At 37.1% G+C, this 12,106-nt stretch overlaps 1 protein-coding gene across 3 annotated transcripts in view; it reads right to left on the bottom strand.

Annotated features, from left to right (window-relative positions):
• Positions 1 to 2,809: 2,809 nt before the first annotated feature.
• Positions 2,810 to 12,106, bottom strand: part of FAM3C (FAM3 metabolism regulating signaling molecule C) — a 31,364-nt gene continuing 22,067 nt past the window's right edge. For all 3 annotated transcript variants that reach the window (XM_086747333.1, XM_086747350.1, XM_086747342.1), the window contains 5 exons: positions 10,000 to 10,058; positions 8,564 to 8,614; positions 8,025 to 8,109; positions 5,546 to 5,672; positions 2,810 to 4,449 (listed from right to left, as the gene is read on the bottom strand). In XM_086747333.1, coding sequence (XP_086603459.1) covers positions 4,360 to 4,449; positions 5,546 to 5,672; positions 8,025 to 8,109; positions 8,564 to 8,614; positions 10,000 to 10,058 — 412 coding nt within the window. In that variant the 3' untranslated portion in view covers positions 2,810 to 4,359. The remainder of the gene's footprint in view (positions 4,450 to 5,545; positions 5,673 to 8,024; positions 8,110 to 8,563; positions 8,615 to 9,999; positions 10,059 to 12,106) is intronic.

Genomic DNA, 12,106 nt, shown 5'->3' with positions numbered 1-12,106 from the left:
TGAATGCACTCATTCTTGAAAAAAAACACTCTGACTGCAGAAAATCCAAACAGTTTAGGAGACATTACATATGCATCAATGTCATGGTTTTGTTTAGTGAGGGGGGGCCTAAGGTGGCAGCTTCTGTAGGAAACTGCTAGAAGTCGCTCGCCTTTGTTCAGTGGACTTGGCCAGGCCTAGGGCGGACCCACTGCTGGCCAAGGCTGAGCCGATTGGTAGCAGAATGTCCCGTGATAACGCTTCTGCAATAACGTATTTAAGAAGGGGAAAATAGAAAAAAAAAAAAAAAAAAAGAGAGAAGATGTGAAGAAGCTGAGCGGGTGCAGAGGCGCAGAGGGTGAGGCGCAGGCCTCATGGGCCTTGCAGGCCTCACCCTCTGGCCTCTCGCCAGGCAGCCGACTGGGCCCGACTCAGTCCAGCCCAGCTGCAAGAAGTGGAGAGGAGATGAGAAGTGAATAAGATGTAAAAAAAGATCCTGAGAGACATCTACCAGCCTGTTGTGAGGAACGGCTGCAGACGCCAAGGTCAGTTCAGAAGGAGGGGGAGGAGTAATGTGGCTCCTGGCCAAGATTCCCCTGCAGCCTGTGGTGATGACCATGGTGGAGCAGGTTGTCCCCCTGCAGCCCATGGAGGTCCACAGAGAAGCAGAGATCCACTTGGAGCCCGTGAAGGACCCCATACCGGGGGAGGTGGATGCCTGAAGGCGGCTGTGGCCCGTGGAGGGCCCGCTGGGGCAGCTGTTCTGGAGAGACTGCACCCGTGGAAGAGATGACCCACGCCGGAGCAGTTCCATGAAGGACTGTGGCCCGTGGGAGGGACCCCACGATGGAGCAGGGGAGGAATGTGAGTTCTTCCCCCGACCATGAAGCAGGAGAGTGAAACAACATATGATGAACTGACTGCAACCCCCATTCCCTCTTCCCCCCTGTGCCGCTCCTGGGGGGGAAGGTAGTAGAGATAATGTTAAGCTTGGGAAGAGGGAGGGGTAGATGGAGGTTATCTTGTTCTCTGTCTCATTATCCTGCTGTTTGTAGTAATAAATGAATAGTTTTCCCCAAGTTGAGTCTGTTTTGCCCATGATGGTAACTTTAAGGATTTCTCCCTGTCCTTATCTCAAACCTCGAGGCGTTTTTCCTTATATTTTCTCTCCCTGTTCTCTCGGAAGGTGGGGGGAGGGAGAGAGAGACTGCATAGTCTGGTCCTGATCGGGGCTGAACTACGATAATCAAGCATTTAGTAGTCATGTCTATGTTTGAGGGAACCAAGTGCCACAATAAGACATTTGGAAAGCAAAACATGCTGAGCAAAGGGAAGCTTTTTCCAAATTAGCACTTGGTAAACGAAAAGTGCTAAAGGCTCTGCTATTTCCAGAGTAAAAGAAAATGTTTGATCATGAAAGACACTAGGAAAGATGCAGAGGACATATCAAGGCAGCTTCTTTCTTAAGACTCCTGTTATTCACATAAAGCAACACTCGCACAGCAATTGAGAGCTGTGGTTTACAGCTGGTACCCAGCTGGGTGCTCCTTGAGGAAAATGAAGTTACAACCTCCTTGTGTCCTCCCCAATTCTTCTCACAGCTGTACTTTTTGAGATAGACATCCCCCACAATCTCTGTTTCCTCCTCTCACTGCTCTCTTCTCAACAAGCATGCAAGATGCTGCAAAAGTTCCCATCATCTTGTGCAGGAAAATATGCATCCTGCAGCTTTGCCACACACAGGTGCTTTCACACAAACCTACCGGTACAACAGACCTTCATCTTTGCAATAAACAACTTCCTACAATCAGCTGTAGGAGACCAGAAGAGTAATCTTTGTGCTTGGTGACTCAAAAGGAAACGCACAAACTATCAGTCTCATTTCTTAAAAATAAGCATCAGAAAGTTTACCTCAACAGGTGGATGCTGTAAAAGAGATGGCATGACTAGATCGTGTGGCAAGTCAACAACCAGGATGACGAACAAGAGCACGGAGACCCCATGTGCATGGCTACTCCAGTACAAGTTTTATATACACGAAGGGAGTCTTATTAAATATCAGACACCTGTGAGGACATGGGTTAGACAAAAAGAGGAAGATTTTCATCAAAATCACAAGAATCAAATTATTTAAGAAGTTACAAAAATAGTCCATTTCATTGCTTTAAAATCCATTCTTTAAAGGATTCATGGCAGGTGCAACTTTAAGGGGTTAAAAGAGTCATAATATATTTACTTAATTCAGACTGCTAAAAAAAAAAAAAGGCACAAATTTAAAAGATACAAGGGCTAAAAATAGTTGGCCTGTAGTCTTATTTCCTCTCCATTTAATTTTGCAGAGGAAATTTGAACTTTTTAATTTGATGAAAAATGAAATATTCATTGCATTCAAAATAAAAAAAGAAGGCAAGAGTAATCCAGGGAAACTAGTAATACAGACAAATGTTGTTGTTTTTTCTCTTAAGCCTCTGCCAAGGAGCTTCAAAATTATTTTGATATTATTCTGGATAATAGCATAAACAATACTGGCATATATACCAACAAAACTGTATTTCTGTGAAAATTCCAGCACTTAAATCATTAATTTTCCACAATAGCCTAATGTTATAAAACAGAAATTATTTTCCAATTGATAGAAACAGGGGTGTTTACTGTAATGAAAAAATATACATGATTTTGACATGTCCTCCTACACAAGAACATCTGAAAGATTTAACAAAAGCAGTTCCACTCTATAAGGTGCATTTATTGCTGTTCTACATTAAACTTGAGGGAAAACCACACGATTTAACAAGCTAGTTAAACATACAGAACAACTCGGAATCCAGTCTTACTCTGATATCACAGGTTATTTATTTATGACTTACAAATTAATTCCCAATATTGCTTTAAATTTTTAGTGCACAGAATTAAATTTGTTTCAGAATACATAAACAATAGTAGTATTTTGAGTGCCACTGTGTTCAACTTGCACTGTGGGTTCCTGAAAAATCCTTTGTGGCTTTTGCCCCATGGCACCAGCTCAAAGTTTTTGAAGATTATACCAGAACTCATGACAAAGCTCCAAGAGATTACACCCAATTCTGTGTCAGCTCCTATTTTGTGAATACCAACACCATCAGTTATACCATACTAACTTAGTTGCAGCAAAAGTTCAAGCTGGCCCTACTTAAAAGAAACAGAAGTTTCCAAATAAAGCAATGTTTTCTCACAGCTCTGATAAGAGCTAAAGAATAAGGCCACTTCAACTTGGTCCATCTTTTTCCCATTAAAAAAAAAAAAAAAAAAAAGGAAACATTGTCAGTTCAGATTGTCACAGATTGCATAACCCAAGATACAATGCCTTCTCTAACATCTCCCCGTAAGAACAAATTGCCTCAGCTCACATTAGATGTAACGTAAGTGGTAAAGGCGTATAATTGTGCACTCCAGAACAAATCTCAGAAGATAGACTGCTTTCTGTAACAAGCTGCTTGTGTTGTGAAATCCATTCCCAATGTTAGAACTACTCCATTATGCACATTTACTTTGTGACTAGCCACTCCAGCTGAACAGCCATAGGTAGAATGGATGGTTAAGCAGCAGGGCAAAAATTGCAATAAAAACTGAACAAGTTTGCCACGGTACCGCTGCTTAACACGCCAAGTCTCTTCTATAAAATAAACACTATTTTCAAGTCAAGTACAAATCCTTCCAAGCTGCTTTTAAATATTATGCACACTCTTTATATATTTACTTTTGTTCTTCCCCTAATAAAAATAATTTATATTGTGCTTCTCATGGCATACCTGTATTACAGTATCATGTATTTCTCCTTTGCTGATTAGTCAGTTTTGATGGGGGACTACAAAGTAAATTTCTGGAGCACCTAGTATTAGAATAACCAAATAGCTTTAATAAAAAGTGATGCTGCCATTAAAAAGGCAGAGGATAAAAAAAATTAAAGCTCTTTATTAACTTATCACTAAAATCTACATATTCCACAAAAGTTACATACTCACAGCAACATTACGCTGTTAAGAGGACAGTACAACATTTGTCAGGATCTGCTTATTATCCGCATATGCAATTTATTAGCCAGTTGATCTACAAGATATTATTTACCACAGGCAAACTAAATACTGTGCTTTTAAGAAACCTGCATAGAAATGATTTGATGTTTCTTTTGTTTTGGACATATTTACAAAAAGGACTTCTATGTGTGTTAGCAATAAATAATATCCCAATATTCAAAATGTCAGTGCTCATGCACACACCGACAGGATGGTTGCATGCTTTAAAAATATTATTTACAGTACAGTCTCCTTCATAGCCCTCTCCCTAATAATAGCAGAAAGTGCATTTTCTTCCACATTCTTTCTCCTTTCCTTTAGTTTTCATTTAGTCTTGCTTCTGAGGGATACAGCCTTCCATCTCAACAACTTCTGGCCAGCCTTCATACTTGTTTGTGTCCTTGTTGTTCTTTATATGCTGCAAATAGAAAACATCAATCTACCATTAATGTGAAGTCATTTATCCTGTTGCTTTAACTTACAGCTTTAAAAGATATTTTATGTAGCTATTTTCAGGTCATGAACAAAGAGAAACCATCACTGAACAAAGAGAAGACATCACTACTAGCCTCTCACGGTTTGTACCAAATGTAACAACCTCTCAGCATTCACCACTTAATGTAACTTGCCCAGACAAATGTATGCTTAAAACAGTTAAAAACTGGGAAAATATGTTTTAAATACTGCGATTTTTTTTTCCCCAGTTAAAAACTTGCAAAATATTTTTAAAAATTCATTACGGATGTTTATTTAGGAAGACAGACAAGGAAGAAAGAGACCAACTGTATTAAAAGCATGAACCACTAGGAAAAAATAAAGAAGAATACTAAGTTTACAAGGCACTGAAAATGAATATTCAGAATTTTACAAACATCATTTCATGTTGAATGTTCAGCTTTTTTTTTTTTTTAATTAGGGGTTTATTTTTCCACACCAAACAACCACCTGCAGTCAGGTAAGACATTACTGCCTCCAAGAGTGTGCCACTGCTCCTGCACTACGTTCCCACTCCCTTGCAAAGCTGGCAAAAGTACAGAACTATCTTTATTCATAATTAAAAGGAACAATGGCATATACTGATTTTTAACATAATCTATTTCACAAATTTTGCTATGGCAGCAATAACTTTTGCCAGAAGAGTAAACTGGACCACTGGAAACTACCACTTAGCTGGCAGAGGTCTACCATTATTAGTGCATCTAAAATACAACTGTTTGGCAGTACATTTTTAATTCTTCAGTTTAATTTCATTCACTAAAAAAAGATAAATAATCTAGTTATCGCGATACTATGATCTACTCCATATAAGATTTTTTCCTTAATTTGTGAATCACCAAATAATCTTTTATGTATACTTGAAAGGAGGAGGCTAGTCAAGGAATAAATTCGAAAATAACACTGTATGCCACTACCGCAACAGATACCCATCTCAAACAAATGCGTGGTATTTATAAAACATGTACACCTTTAGTAATGTAAGCTGTTAAACTCCAGTAAGTTACAGAATCACAGACCTGTTCAAATGGACTTTTAGTCTTAATCCCTTTTCCACCACAGAAGACCCAGTTGTCTCTAAAGCCAAGGTTAGTAATAGATGTGCTTCCTAAATCAGCAATCAGTTTCCGTGCTTCGTCATTAAGCCTTCAAAAAAACAGAGAAGTTCAGTACGTGAATAAAATACACGCTCTTAGAGCTTTCATTGTTCAAAGGACCATTCAGCTTTAATCTGATTAAATACAGTTTAAGACAGTCAATATTGGGCAAGATCTATATTTCACAATCAGATAAGGCTAGTTCTGAAACCACCTGATGTAATGAGTGCTGCTCTTCAATATTCTAACCTCAAGAAATCAGCATACAAACCTATCAGTACACTAACAAAAGCCAAGAACCCTCTCCTGTGAGAATTTATACATACATCTCAAGTTATGTTCGCAATTCTCCAAGCAACTAAAAAGTTAACCTTTAAAGAAAACATTGTTTGCAGGCTCAGGCTGAAGTCTAGATAAAGTAAAAGCTATTTTAGATTAGAAGAGTGACCTCAATATGTGAAAGAAGTTCTTGTCTGCTTGGGTCAATTAATTCAAAATTCAGAATCCTGCCCCACAACACAGTTCAATGCCTACAGGTCCCAGTAGGATAATTTTAGTACAGAAGGGAAAACGATTCTGTAGGATGATAAGTTATCATTCCAAAGCCTCAAAGTAACAGCTTTTTATTTCTTCCTTTCAGTTACTCTATTTGCCCAATTACTAACACACATAACTTCTGATTATTACTACTAACTGAGATATGGTTGTATGACTCACTTCAGCTAAAATTATGAAAATGACTAAGTTCTTTGGAAGTTATTTGCACAACCCACATTTCAAGTTTCTAGAGCATTTAGGGCAGCTTATATTAAAAAAAAAATAAATAAAAAAATCAATAACTGTCAGGATGAACGGGCCAGGTTCACCTTCTTGATTAGCTGATATATCTACATACAGCTTTCGAGAACATCAGCTGTGACATGATTAACGAAACAAACTGTACTTATCTAAAACAAAGAAGAAAGGAAAAAGAGCAAAGAGAAGAGTAACAAAACAAGTCAACAGGAAAACAGACAGGAGATCCAGCTTTGGAATAAAAAACCCCAAACATTAAATTGCTTTCTTCTCCTAAAAGCAGTGAACATACAGACACTGAATTATTTACTGCACACTGCAAAATCAGGAGTTTGTCATAGGAAAGCTGCTCCTATATCAAAGATATAGACAAGTTGTAGATAAAAAAAACTGAACCAAAAGAGGAAAAAATGTACAGAACACACTAGAAAAAAAGTTTATTATTAAACCAGAGGAAACAGGAAAAAAAAAAATCTTAATTTTAATTCTTCAAAGCAATCCTTTGGATAGGATGACTTAAGTGAGGAACAGATTACAATACAAATTCTACAATAATTTTTAGAATCTATTAAAGCTGACCGAAGTTGGGAAGATTGGAAGATAATGCTTAAAGAGAATTAAAACCTCTTAGGCTATGTCTACATTAGTATACTGAACAGCTTTAAGGTGGAAAAGTTCCAAACAAACACTGAGACCAACAAGTATGAGGCACACACCAGTAACCTCTCAGCCTTCAAAAGGAAGGATACAGGCAGGGTTTATTGGAAATGGTCTCTGCACCCCTGCAACCACCGAACTCTGTCTTGGAGTTGATCCAAAAAAAAGTGCTGGGTGGAACAGACCAATTTCCACCAGAGTATGTTCTCACCATGATGTTCTGATGTCTGGACATATCTGAATTTACTAGCATGAAACAGAACAAGCTATTAGGAATAGAAAAAACAGCACATCTCCAGAAAGCTTACATATCCGTGGCAGTATACATTCAAAAAAAGAGGTGAGGACAAACTCTAATAGAGCAGTTGGAAACCTACAGGGTCTTCAGGAGCCAGGGAGAATAAGAGTATAGTTTAAAAAAAAAAAAACAACCACATTGCATGACATGCAAATATATTCTTCATAGCTATGAGTAAGCAATTTGTTGGACTGACCATAGGTCCTACACTGTCTTCTTATTGCATTTAACATCTTTTCTCAGAGGAGAAAAAAAACCTATGTGTACTGATACAGCAATTGCTAATTAGTGCACTATTAATCTCTACCCTCTTCAGATTTTCAAACAACACTTGTGATATTTCTGCTAATGGGTCTAAATTAATATGCAATTTGTTGTTTCTCTGTTGCTGGGATCACAAAGTATACACCTAACACTCCTCTAGGTAAATACACACAGAACACATTACACTTGGTTAGTTTTAATTCAATCCTTGTTGTCCCCAAATCACATAAGTATTATAAAACTAACAAATTGAAAGCACAGTTTCAAATTCATCATTTTGGAAGAACAAAACTTTATCAAAAGTGATGGTGTGATAATTATGCTTTTTCAGTACAAAAGAGCATGTCAAAGTCTAAGCAGTATTTACTGTATAAATCAATGACATACTTGGTTGCACCATCATCATATGTTCCCATTAACACTATCGTTCCATCCTGAATGGACTTCAGAAATTCAATAAATGGTGCCACATCTGAAAAGAGAGAGAACACAAAACTGTTTAAATATAGAGCGCTTGCTTGTTATTAAACTCCTGCAACGCCTTCCTGCACAGACATTCTGTTTAAGAATATCTGGAAATGTACTTATAAATTTATAAAAAGATGCTAAATGGGAGAAAAATAAAATGCATCAGAGAACTCTTTCGTTTTATAAGAAGTGTTTAATCCATATTGTGTAAAGACATAACCACTAGGAGGAACTACTGGGAGAACAAGTATGTTTGATTAACCATACCATTCCCTCCCACCTCAACTATTTATGTCTCTTTAAAGTTGCATACTTGCAATTACAGAAGGTGGAGGTGAAGCACTCCCTTAACTACTACCTGAAACCACCACAGCAAATGGAGTCTGAGAAAAAGAGGAAAAAAAAAGAAGAGACATTTAAGTTGTTTCTCTCTAACCAGCTAAGGTAACTGCACCTACCTCCTCCCCACATGTCAAAGAATTTAGTGTCTAATGGTTCTCCTGTTTTACCTGGAGAAAAAGAAATACTTGGTGTCAAGGATAAAAAAATATTTTACAGACAACATGCCCCCAGCTCCTCTTAATGACTCTTTCAGAGAAAGTGTGCAGAAGGCACCATACAAATCAGTTAGTATGGTAACTTCTCTTTTATGAGGATTGCTCCTTAAACAGCATAGTAGTTTGTGAAAAGGTGAAGGAAAAAAAAGAGAGAAGCTGCAAACTTCTAATTTGGCTTCAAGTGGAATATAAAACAAAACAAAAAAGCCCACAGCCTCTAAAATCAATAAAGAGAATTCACTTCATATATTTGCCTTTTTTAAAGTTGTTTTTGCAAAAATAGATAGTACAGCTATAGGTTGCCTTTAGTGCCCCATGGAAAGTAAGATAGATTAAAATTACACTGCATGTTTTGCTATAGACCGGAAATTCTCAGTCGATTTAAACACTTAGAACAAACAGAAGAAAGTGGATGATACAGTAATCTCCTTAGGCTTTTTTTTTACTATGCTGCCTACAGAGGCACTATTTGATGGAAGGTAGAGTTTTCTTTTTAATACATACATTCATTTAAAGTTTAGAAGACAAAGACTGGTAGCTATATAATACAAAGGCATGTATTTTAGTTTTGGGCACACTGAGACAACTTTGGAGGGCAAAACAGGATTAGGCAAGCATTGTTCAAGTCGTGTTTCAAACGATGTAAAACTGACTACAATCCAAAAATAACATGAATTTATATTGCAGTGAAATGACAAAGTGCTATCTCAGTGCTACAAGGAATCGCTTCCTGCACATTAAGGACAAATCTGCCAGTCCTGATGTTCAGTTCAGCCCTCAGGGTGACAAACAGGTAAATTTGTTTGGTTTTAATGAAATCCTGAACACAATTGCATAATGTGGTATATTTACAGACAAGATCTAAAATATGGACTAATCAAATATACTGATTTCAAGCTAGGATATTAAGAACTAGCTCCTTCCATGTAGTAAGAGAATTGTTAAGTTTTGCTGAAAAGAGAGCAACAGAAGAATTTAGTCTACAAAGTTTTATTAGCCATGGCAATATACAAAAGTCAAAATTAGCAGCGTGCATCTCATGTCTTTTTCCATTTTATATGTGCATTAGGAATTTATCTGCTGTATCACAGAGACAGTCACCACAGCAGTCCATATTACTATTTTTACCACACATTTTTAGAAACAAAAAACACAGAGTTTTTCTACTTTCTAACAAAAAGGTGTAAGTGTCAAGACGTGACATTATCTCAGTATAAATAAACTCAATACTTCCTTTTCTCCTCCCGCTTGCCTTTCAGCATCCCTTAATACTTCATCTTAAATTTCAGAAACAATTTGAAAATTAAGACAATCTGCTCACTTAAAATGTCACTTACCGTTGACCAAGGCCACATTTATTCCTCTGCCAACATTATTTTTGACTCCACTCATTAAACTGAAACAAAAGAAAATTTTATTTTTAACAGGACAATTTTCTGATGTGAATTATTTCCAGTTTTTAAATATCAACAATCAAACTCCAAGAAATACATAGTTGAAAGACCACACATTCACAAGCACTTAAATGAAGCAAAGTCTCCTTGAACTAATCTATGTGCTCCTATTGCACCACTGAATTGAGAATAATAATACATCAGATATCCCCAGTCGTAACCCATTTCATTTGATTATTTGATCAATTAATCATCTTGGTTTCAAGTATGTTTGTATATTAAAAGTGTCACCAAAAATAGAGTGCTATTAATGTATTTAAGAAAATTTCTTGTAGTTAAAGAGCCTGAAACAATCTGAAGAGCTTAGCACAGTCACATAACCAACATTAAGATTTTTTTTCTATAAGCACATGATGAACAAAAATGTGTTCTGTTCAGTTTAAAGCTAACTGAACATAAGTATTTAAATTTAATGTTGCAGCATCACACTAAGAAACAAGAAAGTCAAAGCAGTTAGCTACTTGTACCTAAAATAGGAAATCTAAATCCAACAAAAATAATTCATGCACTGATTGCACTTAAACAAAAGTTGAATATAATTTTGGAGTACAGTTCCACATCCTCACAAAACCATCACAATCTATGACAGCAATTACTTGGCCAAACTTACAATGGCAAAGGAGCTGGAAATTACAGACACATTGTGAAATGGAAGCCCTTCGGAGCCGTAAGGAAGAGCTAATGGCAACATCAAGACTGTCAGCTAGGGTGCTGTGCTGTTTTGGACCACGATGGGTGTACCACTCCAGTGAGAGGAAGCTTAGAGGCCTCCTCATCCCTTTTCACTGGCACTGTATAATGATCTCTGTTCTGCCTCCAGGCCTCAAACATCTCAGCATTAACATTTTGAAGCTAGGATTAAGACAGTTAACACCAACAAGGAGAAAGAGGAGTAAGGGTTGAAACTATCACATAAATTAAAACAAAGATGAAGTCTTTAGCTGACATTCAAGAAAGCACCTCAGCATAAGCATACAGGAGCACATATCTCACTAACCAAAAACACACTATCAAATGCTTTAATTCCATCCTGATCAGGATTTCATTAACCTCATTAGCTTGCTCTAAGAAGGGGCTGCAGATGTTTACAACCCTGTTATGTTCAAAACTTTTTTCAGATTTCTTCTGCAACCTTATGATTTTCAGGTCATGTCTGAACATCTCTTCTATGCAACACTTAGAAGGACCGCATCCTTAGACACACAACTGGAACATCAGCTTTCTCATGCTAACTTATTAGTGACAGGCTAGAAACAAGAAACAGTGTCACAAAAGTATAACAAAAATCTTCCTCTCTGATGCCATCTTTTTCATCTAGGATGAAGACAGAAGCCAACATTTAGAGGAATGTCAAATATAATAGATAACCATTAGGAATAGACTCGGTATTAGTTAGCTCAGAGAGGCCACAAAAGACTACTCGTTAATGGTAACTCTTGGTACAGCCACTTAAGTTTTAAAGAACTAGTAATCCAAGATGAAAGAGTCCATATTCTTCTGTTAGCCCCCTAAGTTGTATAATCTGCCAAAAAATCCGATTAAAGTTTCTCCAATTCAGTAACTTCTGAAACAGAAGACCTGCAATTTTCTGCTGAAATAGAGAACTCAGTTCTGCTTTGCAGTGAGTTCCACAAGTATTTTACCCACTGGAGGATCATTTCTTCTCTGAGCACATGATTTTCAGGTCACGGCTGAGCATCCATTCTAAGCAGCAGAAACACGGCACAAAGACTGAAAACAAATTTTAAAACCCTGTGAAGTTCTGAACGCATTCCTCCACTCATATAAAATTTAGTGGGCATTTAATTTACCAATAAGAACTTCCTTTTATTTAAACCACAAAATTCTCTGTTATTACGTGCCAATCAAAAATATCCAATACTGAAGTGACTAGACACTGAAAATTCACATATACATAACAAAAGTTATAATGGATTTCAGACAACAAAAAAGCCTCAAAACATGGGTACAAGAAGTACTACTTATTAAA

Source organism: Chlamydotis macqueenii, chromosome 1 (assembly GCF_036417535.1).
Source record: "Chlamydotis macqueenii isolate bChlMac1 chromosome 1, bChlMac1.mat, whole genome shotgun sequence".
Lineage (NCBI taxonomy): Eukaryota > Metazoa > Chordata > Aves > Otidiformes > Otididae > Chlamydotis > Chlamydotis macqueenii.
Note: the sequence above shows the minus strand (reverse complement) of the source record. Positions and strands in the feature narration are given on the sequence as shown.